Source organism: Aulostomus chinensis, chromosome 8 (assembly GCF_037954235.1).
Source record: "Aulostomus chinensis isolate RoL2024-O1b breed Wild chromosome 8, RoL_Achi_v1.0, whole genome shotgun sequence".
Classification (NCBI taxonomy): domain Eukaryota; kingdom Metazoa; phylum Chordata; class Actinopteri; order Syngnathiformes; family Aulostomidae; genus Aulostomus; species Aulostomus chinensis.
The window spans coordinates 11,328,426-11,340,950 of NC_141327.1; the positions used below are offsets into that span (position 1 = coordinate 11,328,426).

The 12,525-nt window shown below is 43.6% G+C and overlaps 1 protein-coding gene across 2 annotated transcripts; it reads right to left on the reverse strand.

Moving 5' to 3' along the window:
* Positions 1-2,248: 2,248 nt before the first annotated feature.
* Positions 2,249-12,285, reverse strand: LOC147257133 (Na(+)/H(+) exchange regulatory cofactor NHE-RF2-like). 2 transcript variants are annotated; one of them, XM_086210940.1, is made up of 6 exons: positions 11,604-12,285; positions 11,038-11,343; positions 4,895-5,080; positions 4,143-4,296; positions 3,826-4,055; positions 2,249-3,637 (listed from the first exon to the last, which is right to left on the reverse strand). In XM_086210940.1, exons 1-6 carry the CDS (start codon positions 11,808-11,810, stop codon positions 3,470-3,472), a joined length of 1,251 nt encoding a protein of 416 aa, XP_086067066.1. In that variant the 5' UTR covers positions 11,811-12,285; the 3' UTR covers positions 2,249-3,469. The 2 variants fall into 2 exon arrangements, with proteins under 2 accessions (XP_086067066.1, XP_086067065.1); XM_086210939.1 differs by having other exon boundaries at positions 2,254-3,637; positions 3,826-4,058.
* Between the last annotated feature and the right edge of the window lie 240 nt (positions 12,286-12,525).

Sequence of the window (12,525 nt, forward strand, 5' to 3'; positions counted from 1 at the left end):
CCGGAATACCGAATAAAACAAAGATGGCAAGACAGTCGGCTGGTTAGCACCAATGTGTAGCCAAGCTTGGCTACACATTGGTGCTCCTGTGTTGCTGCTAGTAACCTAGCGACAAACAAAACTGTGTTGTGGACTTCCTGCAGACTATTTGGGCTCTTACTGAAAAGAAAGGATGACTCCAAAAAAGGCAACTACCCCAGATGAGGAATTAGTGTACATAATGTCAGGGGAAATTAGTAAATATCTCAAAACAACAAAAAGTGATAATAAAGGAACTTAAAAAACAAAATGATGTAAAAGATGAAAGGATATCAATGCTGGAAGGTCGGGTGGCGGACTTGGAACAATATTCCAGGATGAATAACCTGATTGTCAGTGGCCTGGACACAAAGCCCAGGTCATGCACCAGGGCTGCAGCAGGAGACAGAGAGGTCACTGAGCCTGATCACTCTTCGGCAGCAAGGGGATAAATGCAGACAGCAATGAGCTTGAGGTCATCCTCTCCCCAAAGATACAAAAATGTTAAACCTGCCATAATACTATGTTTTGAGAGCAGAAAGTACAAAGCAGCACTGCCTTAACAGGGAAGGAAGCAGAGAGGATCAAATGTCTGTCTGAACAATCACTTCATGAAAAAACCCTGGCATCGCAAAGCAAGCAAGGATTCTACGGAAACAAAACAAGATCCAGTCAACATGGACTTCAAACTGCAGAGTATACATTAAATTAAAGAGATCACCAGAGGAGGCCAAAGTGCTGTCCGTCAAAGACATCACAGAGCTGGACAAGTAACAAGTAATGACAACCAACTCATGGAGAAAAAGGAACTAAAGGAAGGGAAGAAACCATAACCCATCACACACACACACACACACACACACACACACACACACACACACACACACACACACACACACGCGCGCGCACACACACACACACACACATATATACATACATACATACATACATCCATCTTCTTCCGCTTATTCCTGTTAGGGGTCGCAGGGGGGAGGGGAGGGCTGGAGCCTATCCTGACCCCATTGTGGGAGGAAGCTGGAGAACCAGATAACCCACACAGGAACAGGGAGAACATGGAAACTCCACACAGAAAGATGCCGTGCCCGAGGCGGGACTCAAACCTGGAACCTTCTTGCTTGGGAGTAAATAAAAAGATCTGAAGAAAAGATATGATTTGATTCTGACTGAAACATACCATTTCCACCATATTTTTTAGACGTCTCTGAAAAAAAAAAAAATTCCTTGCAAGCCGTGAGCTTCAACTTGAAAGCATGGCTTGGCCCACAAGAGGGCGCTCACAGCCAAACTTGCAGCTGAAATACTCCAATGAATATGACAACTGTTATAGGTATTTTTCTGAAGTGTGCAGAAAAACAATCCACTAAGAATTCTATTGGTATACCACTCTTTTTTTTTTTTTTTATTTCACGCCGCTGTAGGAAAGACTTCACCTCAGCCTGGATTTCATTGAATTAGAACCCAGACAGGATTATTCTTACACTTTCGTGTGAGCAGGACTGGAGCAACTGGGTTAACACCCGTGGATTGTATTTCTTGTCTGTTGTGTTTGATCAGGCTGCTGTCTAAAGTCTGGCCTATATATGTTAGAACAAGCCAGTCAAGAACTCTGCTGTATTAAGACCTGGAGCTGCATGTGTTAAACCTCCTCACAGACATCATTGTGGAGGGTCTACCTGACGTTGTTTGAGACACCCTCCACGTTTGTTTCAGCACCAACTTCTGAAAAGGCAAGAGCGTTGAGACATGCACCTTTTTACTCTTCAAGCATTGTTCTGGATTAACCTCATTTTCACCTGAGGAGAATTTCTGATCATGCCACCCTCCCTGGAGCACTGACTCCTGTTCAGTCACGCCAAAGGCTGGAATAGATGATCTGGAACCAAGTTGTCACTTTGGGTTTTATCTGGCTTCAGTAATTGATCACTCCGAGATTTAGGGTGAATTTGGGGCAGGACAAGGTCTCCACACTTCCTTCATGCTAATATATCCCTGTGCACCAGAGAGTGAGGGAGTTTCTGGAGGTCAGATTATCATGGTCCTCGTTCATGTGGTAGATGATGATAAAATGAACAACATCATATACGAACATCTTGCACAAGAATTAAAGATAATATCTAAATGATGCATTTATTGTGTGAGTATAACCTCATGTAGTCACAGGAACAAGATTTTCCTGCTCTGTTGGTGTTCTTGTTTGGCCTTCTGTTCACATCCCTAAACAAGTACTGTTGTTGTTTGACAAAGAAAACACAATCCAAGACTGCCTTGGTTGATTTCTTAAATTTGTGTCTGCTGCTTTAGAATAATGAAATCTATAAACGTATAATAATTAAAATTTGTTCTGTAGTCTTGAAAACACAATAATCTCACAATTCAGACAATTTACACATAATCTGTACATTTATTTCACATTGTGAGGAGTTTGAAATGAGCACATTTAAGATCAATTTCCTCTTAAAGCTATGCTAAGTGATTAGAGTGTTTTTCTATCCAGTAAACCATCAATCTTTGAAAATGAGATGCTGCACTTAACTGGCAAAGAAAAAGATAGCAGACACAGAAAATTCAATGTTTGGTTTCGATCTGATGGTTGTACATCAAAATCCATTTAAATTTACATCTATTCAACTTCCCAAGAAAACAAAACCTACAGCGATTACACAGAGTTGTTTTTGTATCTTCAGTGTGTCGTGGATCAGAGCGGATTTGCAGTGGAAGCATTCTATTGAGTGGAAAATGCTCAACACTGCGATCAAAAATGTGGATTGCAAGTAATAAAAAAAAGAATTCAAAAGATGTTCCATCGCAAATCAAGAACATTTGGTTGCTTTTGATTTGAGTCTCATGATGTAACACACTATTTATCAGTCTGAAGCCAAACCTTTGTATTTTTTTGCATCTTTAAGCATAAAAAAAGAGGCTCAACTCAAAAGCAAGGAAAATTTGTGCTTTTGCTATAAAAACAAAACTTGTGGATTTACGAGAATTTAATCAGAAATGACTTTTTCTTCCGATAAACCATATTTTTGATTGCAGCATCGATAGTTTTTGCTTTTTGGTGTCCCTACAAATAACAGTCCAAAACCTAAGAAAAGCCTTCTATACAGTATTTGTTTGAAATAGTATGACTTTAATAAAGAGACACAGTGTCTCTCTTTACAAAGACAGGCTCTGAGTAGAGACCATCCCAGCTGATGCCTTCAATGTCCCCGTTTAATGCAGTCAGCTATAATGTGTAACCCATAGAAACTGTCTTTGTCCATACAGATGCAACATGAATCATCTCTAGACTACCTGAACAGAATTCAAAAATATGACTATGAATGTCACTTCCTGCGTCTCCAACACATGACTTTTTATTTCCTCATGCCTCAGGGAGAGGATTTAAGACAGAAAATGTTATTACTCTTTCTGACACAATTGGCTAGAGTCAGAAGTTGCTGAAGAGTTCTTGTTTCTTGCTCCAGTCCATAGGGGGCGCTCTCTTCTTGTTGCGTCTGCTGATGACTTTTTGTTTAGCCTCAGCAGCTGTAGGACTCAAACGCAGGCCGCCATCCATGAAAGGGTCTGAAACGCGCCTGTCGTCATCATCAGGGACCTTAAACACACGCAAACATACATGTTTGAAAGTATGAACTATCCATGCCATCTTGAGCCAGAGTCAAGACACTTGGACATTTGCAGCTGTATTTATTGATCTATTAATTCTTTTACTCAACCCAAACCATGATCGTAATAACCGCGAAAAATTGCCCCCCCCCCCCCCCCCCCCACACACACACACACCTGGATGCTCATATCAGAACTACTGATCTCTGATTGGGTGGTAGAACTTCGGGAGGACTGGGACGCAGAACTCCCATTTGCTCGTGCTTTTGGGGGGGTGTTTGTGATGGAGGAGTCTGTCAGCGTGACGTGTATGATTGGCGTATCCGTGATGGTTGGAGAGGGGGTGGAGGAGGAGGAGGAGGAGGAGGTGGAGGGTGTGTCCTCCGTGGCTGATGCATCCACATGGCCTTCTAGGAGGGAGCAAACAGAAACACCATTTTATACTCTGCCAGCAGAGTAACGAGAGCTGAGTGTGTGACAGTGTACTACATCACCTTTGACACGGTCAGTGGTAGGTGTGATCCCCAGTCTGAGGAAGAGCTCGTCTGTTTCCTGGTCGACCAGTAGGAGGCGTACTTCCTCCCCTGCTGCTCTTATGAGCGCCACCACCTCTGAATGCCTAAGGCCTTCGATGTTCACTCCATTTACCTAAAATGGAGGAGAAAAAGAAGACGGTGAAGAGGAGGACCTTAGCGATGAGGGTGAGGAGGATGGAGAGATACATACAAGTGAGACAGGCCAGAGATTAGGTAGGACCTACATGAAGTCTCACCTCACAGAACCAAAAAGATACAATCTGAGATTTGAGTAGAAGGAAATGGATTTGCATGACCTCCACCCTCCTGCCTCTACACACCATCAACTCTACACTGATACTCATACAAGCACACACATTAGGAACCACACACACACCAGTTTAACCTCAACTCCTCCATTCAAGATTATCCCACGTTGTACTTTCTTCCTTACACACTTCTACCATCTCTACTCCCAGCCACTTTAAATCCAGTTAATCTCCTCTAATCCAATCACACCAAATCCGTGTGTAGACCGGATTAATATGGGGAATTATGAGATGTTATGTTCTTAGTCTTAGAGAAAACCTGGACTCAACATAAGGTGTGTCTTCAATTCCAATCTGTGTCCCCAAAACAACACAGAAACACCTGTTAATAAATAAGATCCAACACAATCGCTCATCCTCATGTTTCCTGCATATTTGCATATTTGCGTGTTTTGTTCGTACCTCCACCAGCCTGTCTCCTGCCCGGACGTCTGAGCTCTCAGCAGTGGAGCCCTGGTCCACAGAACGAACAAACTGTCCACCTTTTTTCTTACTGCTGTGCAGGTTGAAACCATAGCCGTGTTCTCCCTTCATCAGGTGGCACAGCCGAGGAAGGAGCTCAGCCGTCGGCTCTGGTGAGGGCTCCACCTGCAGAAAAACAATGAGAAATGAAGGAACAAACAAATTCAGGAGTAGAATTTTAGAAAAACTGAAAAATTAAAGAAAGAAGATGGAGAGGACTCATGGCTACAGCTCCAGTGGGTGGCAGTAATGCAAAATATGGATGCCAACCACCATTACTTTGCAGAAAAAGAAGAGGCTCGGACGTCTGTATACGTGCCTGACAATGTTGTTCTGTTTTGTGTTTCTAAAACTCATAATTCAAGAGACACTAATATAACTGGCTATTTACAGCCAATTTATAACAACAGAAAATACTGGTTTAGCCCCAGTAGGTCCACCCTACCCTCACTCATGAGAAAGATCCTGAGATACTTAAACTCCTCCACCTGAGGCAGGGACCACCCCCCCAGGGACCCCACCTGCCACCTGGCTGCACCTAGAAATTCCGTCCTCAAAGGTTATGAACAGAACTGGTGACAAAGGGAAGCCTTGGCGGAGTCCAACCCTTTCTCTCACTCCTTCGGTACAGAGACTGAATAGTACTCATGGAGTACCCTCCAAAGCTTCCCCCTGGGAACACAGTCATAACCCACAAAACACACGTGGATTGGTAGGGCAAACTCACACGCCCCCTCCAGCACCCTAGCGAGGTTAAAGAGCTGATCCACGGTTCCACGACTGGGACAAAAACCACACTGCTCCTCCTCGATCTGAGGTTCAACTATCGCCCTGAACCTCCTCTCCAGTACCCTGACATAGACCTTTCCATGGAGGCTGAGGAGTGTGATCCCCCGATAGCTGGAACACACCCTCTGATCCTCTTTCTTATGGGGACCACCACCTCGGTCTGCCATGCCAAAGGCACCGCCTCCGATGTCCATGCGATGTTGCAGAGACATGTCAACCAAGACAGCCCTACAATATCCAGAACCTTGAGATTTCCAGGGCGGATCTCATCCTCTCCCTGAGCTCTGCCACTGTGGAGTTCTTTCACTGCCTCAACGACTTCTGCCCCGGAGATTGGAAGACCCCCTCTCAAGTCCTCCCCTGCTCTGTTTCCTCCATGGAATATGTGTTGGTGGAAGTAAAGCATCTTCATGTTTAAAATATAGCAGACATTCTTTTCTTTTATTTGTGAGTTTATTTGGCGGAGGAACAACATCCTACTTCAATAAATCTGAGATATCCCTTTATATTTCCTGTTTGTAAACTGAACATCACAACATTCACAATGACTTGTTACAGGTCTTTTTCACTGACTAGGGCTGTACAATCATTTAATATAATGATATTATATCTAATTTTGCTAGATCAAGTAATCGTTGAACACTCTTCTATTGTCCACATCAGTGATTTCAAAGGATTTATGTCAAAATCAAGTAAATCAGATGGGTTTTGGAATGGACTATGGATTCTTTCAAGTCAATCAAAAAACATACATTTAACGATATGAAGAGGGTTTGCGGGTGCTCAACTGGACCATATCCGAGGTACGAAACTGTTCAAAAAACAACATCACATGTGCTTTCAATGTAAATGATGAGGGACACAACTTCTTAGTTGTGGGTAAACAGCATGTGTTCAAACATTAATCTGAAATTGTCAGTCTTAGTTCATCACATCAAGAGGATCTTTCTAGTCATTTCAGCATAGCTTCCTCTCAGTGTGTCCCTGAACAGTGTTTCCCAGGTGAGCAGCAGTGGAAAGAAAGTAACAGTTAGAGTACTACACTGGTTACTAACCAGAGGGATTGTCACTAATAGACTTAATGGTAGAAGTAAAGAAGATGGCAGTGCTGGAAGACGACCACGTGCACTTAGATAAAAGAAGTTTAAGCTTCAGGTCAACATTTGAGTAACTGTTTGTATGAAGCTTCACCAGAACAGCGGAAGCTGTCTCCCATCACTCCCATGGCCTAGGGGCAACTGACACAATGAGCTAATGGAGTGAAAGTAGCACCCATCAAGAGGCAGGGGTCTCAGAGCTTAGTAGATGGAGGTAAGCAGATCTTGCTGAGACACATTAAGAACAATCCTGAGTCTAATGACCAATGACAAGATTGGGCCTATTGCATCATGACTCACTGGCCTGACCTACTGCTAGGTACATGCTGTGTGGGCGTGCGTGCTTGTGTATATGTGTGTGTGTGTGTGTGTGTGTATGTGTGTGCGTGCAAGGTCCATGCATTAGTCCTCATCCTGAGGGCAGCCAAGGTTGGAGCCTGTCTAGTGATGTGACTGTACACCTTCATGGTTAAGCTGACCCGAGGGCTTTCAAACAGATTTGTCTCTTTTCTGGTCCATCAACAATAGACACCGTACACACACACACAAACACACACACACACACACACACACATACACACACACACACACACACACACATATGGGAAGAGAGAGTTCATATGTGCCAACTGGTTGGGCAGAATATATCCCTTATAATGGAACCTTGGCAACAGATTGCGATGGCGACAGGTCAGGTCACTGTGGTGATTGTTTATATCACAGGCCTGATTACTATATTCGTCATGTTGGCCCATGCATGCACACACAGACACCCAACACACACACACACACACACACCCAACACACACACACACACACACACACACACACACACACACACACACATTCCCAGAATGAAGACCTAATATGTGGGATTTCATATAGAGAGGATGAAAGATCTTGTTGGTGTTTAAATGAGAATGTGCTTTTATTAATAATAATGATAATAATAAGAATAATAACAACTCTTGTATTATATGATAGCTCATATAAATTATAAGGGTGTAATGGAGGTATAACAGATGAGAACACTTCTGTACTCACAGGTAAACTTTAGTCAAATATACCCTAAAGAGTCCAATATTGTCCTTTGAGATGTAGAAAGTGCAGCTTTTGACAAACAGAAAGTGAACTGAGGGGCACACATTTGACTTTCAAAAGGGGTAAGACCATTGTGCCCTTTCAGATACGGACAGACGCCTGTATATGAATGGATGTGACTAGACATACTCTACAGAGATTTCTCCACTTTAGTTTCTAATAATGACTTTGCAGGGATGATTTTCTGTTTTCATTTCCTTTGTAAAATAGTTTCCTGAGAATGATCTCCAACTGATTCATAAGCTTCCAACTTTTGCCCTAAACCTTTTCAGGAAAGCAGCCTCATGGGGAGATTTAATGAAAGGATTGTGTGTGACAGAGTCAGACTTTCGCATATGTGACAGCGGCCACCGCTGTGGTTACATAAGACTGTATATGGGCGTCTGCTACCATCACAACGTCATGCAATGCTGAAAAATGATGTCTTTATTTACATGTCCAATGCTCTGAGTGCCAGTACTGTCAGACAACAGACGTGAGGAGACGAGAAAGATTATGTTCCTGACTTTGTTTACTGGAAAGCACACAGTTTGTTGGCCTGGGATTAACCACTGAACTGACTAGAAATGTTAGCCAACAGTTTTAGATGTGATCATTACTGAACTTCCCACAAACACTTGAAATTAAAAGTCAGTTTCAAATGCAATAAATATAGGATGCATCACTAAAATAACAAAAAGTGAATCATCAGAGCTAAGGAAAGGAACATTCATACATACGGATATTTGAGCAGAAAAAAGGGAAAACACCGCAGACTCCGGCTCCATGTGCATGTACATCATAGAAAACAAGTTACTTCAATGTGTAAAGTTAGGTTTGCAACCGCTGTTGTTGGTGATGTAACAGATATTGTAGAGGGGCAATCATCATTCCGTATCATAACAGAGTCTTTGACTAAACCTGAGACAGAGAACTGTGACGGCCAGCCAAGGGGCAGCCTGTATTTACGCTGCCCCGGGCTAAACAGATGGCGGTTTGACGTGAGCCGCTGGTCCTGACAATCCTATGTTTGGAGGCCAAACACATCTCTGAGAGCAAGTTCTGCAGACAGCTGACATTAAGACGTCATAATGGAGTTTTGGAAAGTTTAGATTTGCTGCATCATACTTGTTTGCTCAGAAATCCAGGCGTGCACTTGGTTGACTTTTTCTGTGTGTATTAAAAAAGTTTGGATGAGAGACCATATTGATTTTAGCAGTAATGTCAGGTCACAGCTGGGACCGAACTGCTGATCCTCAACAAATTCTCATCCGTATTGATCTGCTACTGTGAGAAGTGTCTGATGGGGTTATGTTGGTTTACAGTGCTTCTAAATAATTCTTGCTTGATTCTGATTGAGTGAGTAATCTTAGATTACTATCAGTCCTGCAAGTGTATCATTGTTTTACTGGGTGCGTGACTGGCGCTGGTGATGAGAATGGATAATAAACTAAGGCTAATGGAAGTCTACATGAACTACTGGGTTATCTCTACTCTCAGGGATAACTGGTGTTTTCGTCTTTCAGGTTAGCAGAAGCAGTGGAACATCTCAAGTAGTGCCGGGCATCGTTAGAAAATGTTTGATATTGGCATCGAAACTAGACTCTGATGCCAGTTCATGAAGAATACCTTATAGATCTTTAGCAAAATGAAAATTAAATGCCTTAGAAATTTTTGATTTTCCTTTCATTTTCATTCAAACTTCAAAGAATAAAAAGAAAACTAATTAAAATCTTATTTTTCAATTTTCTGTTTCAACTCTTTTGTTTTATGGTTCAAAACGTAGTCATTTCCCCAGTCAAATCGGTTTTACAACATAAAAATAAAGTTTCAGACTCAGGACTAAAGTTTTAGCTGAAGTTCTATGGAATAACAAGGCATCGTTCCACGCTCATTTGCACCCAGCTGCCATCTTGTGTTAGAGGAAATTTATGTTATTTTATTTCTGAGAGAATTCAACTTAAACTTTAGTAAGACACTGATATATTTAAACATACTTAAACACATAATCGATTAATATTTACTATCGAGATTAATACAAATTTACCGACAGATACAGCAAGAGATAATGAGAAAGGTTTGATTGTGCCATATCTCACAATCTGACCCCTCCCTGCATGCCTGTTTGGTCCCACCATGCTCCATCACTAATCCCACTCACACTAAGTGGTGCAGAGTAGATTGGAGATCAACTTTGGACTGTGGTCTTTGTCAGCAAAGCTACAAGCCTTCGAACTGGTTTGTGAAGTTGAAATGGTGGGTGCCTCTTTTTGTCTAAATCCTTCTGTTTGACAAAAGAGCATCCAAACAAGAACAGCCACAGAGTTTGAGGCAAATTCATCTGAAGTGAGAATTAGCTTTACACCTCCACCTACTGCACACGCACACGCACACACACACACACACACACACACACACACACACACACACACACACACACACACACACACACACACACAATCATTACAATTCCAAAATGGCTGTTCTGTTTGACTGGATAAGTACTGCAGGTTTTTCGGGAAACATGGTCAGTTGAGCAGGGTTTTGTTGCAGGTGTTTGCAGTCAGGTGGGAAGATGCCAGAAGTCCTGCAGTGTGTGAGGTGTTAACACTCAATACACACAAAGAGTCGGCTCTCTTTGACAACAATACCCATTTTGTGTTATCACACCTCAAGAGACTATAGTGGCTTTGTAAACCAATGACGCAGTGGAGCCATTTGAGGAGCAGACACAGTTAATATATTGAGAAATGAGAATGAGAAATCACTTTAAACCTTATAAATAACAATCTTATTTAGTTTATGCATTTCATCCACCCTCCATTATGTGACGTTCTGGACTATTCAATCCCGTGTTTAATCCCACTTGTTCGAGGAAGATGTCAAACTCTTGGAAGATAGTGCTCCACCCAACTGCCCAAAGCCAGATTAGTGCTTGGCAGACTACAGGTAACAGAGTATAAAATCAACGTCACTTCTGCTCTTAACATGTTGACACACGGCTGAAGTGATCTCCTACTCTTTTCAACTTCAATTTTAGACTCTGATCAACAAAGGGCCTGGGTTTTTCATGGGAGTGAAATGGCCGGCCTGGTGTAGCGAAGCTAACACACTTACCTCTGTGTCTGTTACTGTGCTTGATGTCACTGAGGACCTCTTGACTTGCGTGATGGTGTGAGTGGGTGAGTCTGCAGCAGCAAAGGAATGTGTGTGGTTGGATTGGGGTGATAGGAGTGAAATTTCTCTGGGTATGGGAGAGGCAGAAGGAGTGGGCCCTGGTGAGGGGCGCGGGGAGAGGGTTCCCATCTCAATGGCCAGATCCTCTGTACAGGCCAGGCCGCAGCTGCGTAGGTAGTCATCAGTGTCTCTGTCCACAACCAGGAGCCTGGTGCGGTGGGCCACCTCCCGGATCCGGTCCACCACCTGTACAAAGTGTTACAATGATATTACTGTGGTGTCTGTAGATCAGTGGCCTGTTAGCCTGACAAAAACACCTTGTGATTCCCATTACACAAGACTCACATTGACCCATTTCAGTGCACCCCCCCCCCCCCCCCCAGGCAAGGGAAAAGTGGTCCAACAGGTATAGAACGTACTGTAGTTTTTGTACCACAGAGATCTGATGTTCCTCTGTCTAGCTCAAATACCACGACACTACTTTGCTCTGATTTTATGGAACTCACTTGATGGTGGCTTTCGTTCTCCACATTCTCCCCGTTCACCTCCACCACTCTGTCCCCGGCTCGAAGCCCGGCCATTTCAGCCGAGGAGCCCGGCTCCACTCTCCGGATGAACTGTCCGCCTTTATTCCGCTCACCGTGCAGGTGAAACCCATAGCCGCGCTCTCCTTTGGTCAGGAAACAGAGCCTGGGTCTTAGATCGCTCTCCATTCCAGCAAAACAACAGGAGAAAACAGGTCAAAGTGTCTCAGGTGAATAAACAGGTGTTCGATCCAGAGGCGGTAGAAAGTCGCAGATTCCTAATCCAACATACGATGGAGCGCTCCAGGCAGCAAACGATCATCATCATTAAGCATGATGAGAGTCCATCAATAATCCACAACTGCTCATACAGCACAGAATTAGGCTAAAAGTAATGAGTGTTTAATCCATCCTGCACAACCCAGGAGCGCGAGTAGGCGCAGAAAAATGGTGCTTCAGTGTGCGTAAAATAGTGGCCAAACACCGCGGACAGACGACAGGTCCATCGGAGGGAGTAATCCGAGCGATCAGAGATTAGAAAGCGGCTCCTCGCATGTAGTTTAACTCTCCTCCCTTGCTGGGTGTGTTTCCTCCTGTGCACCTTCAACACCAGATGCCACCATGTCCGCGTCAGCAGCGCACGCTTGCAGACAGAGTGCCCGAGTTGAGCTGGCAAAACGTGACAACGCCGAGAGAATCTCACAAAGAGGCGGGTACCGTGAAGACACGTGATTTGTTTGGGACGGACTCGACAACAGACGGTACAGGTGCAGTTGCACGCACGTCGAGGTGGTTTGTTTTTCCCACAGCCCCATGCGGTTTTAAGGGCCCACCAAAGGCCAGTGAATTTTGAGCCCTTCTGTAACCCCCTTTTGCATTCATCACATTTCATATAATGATCCTA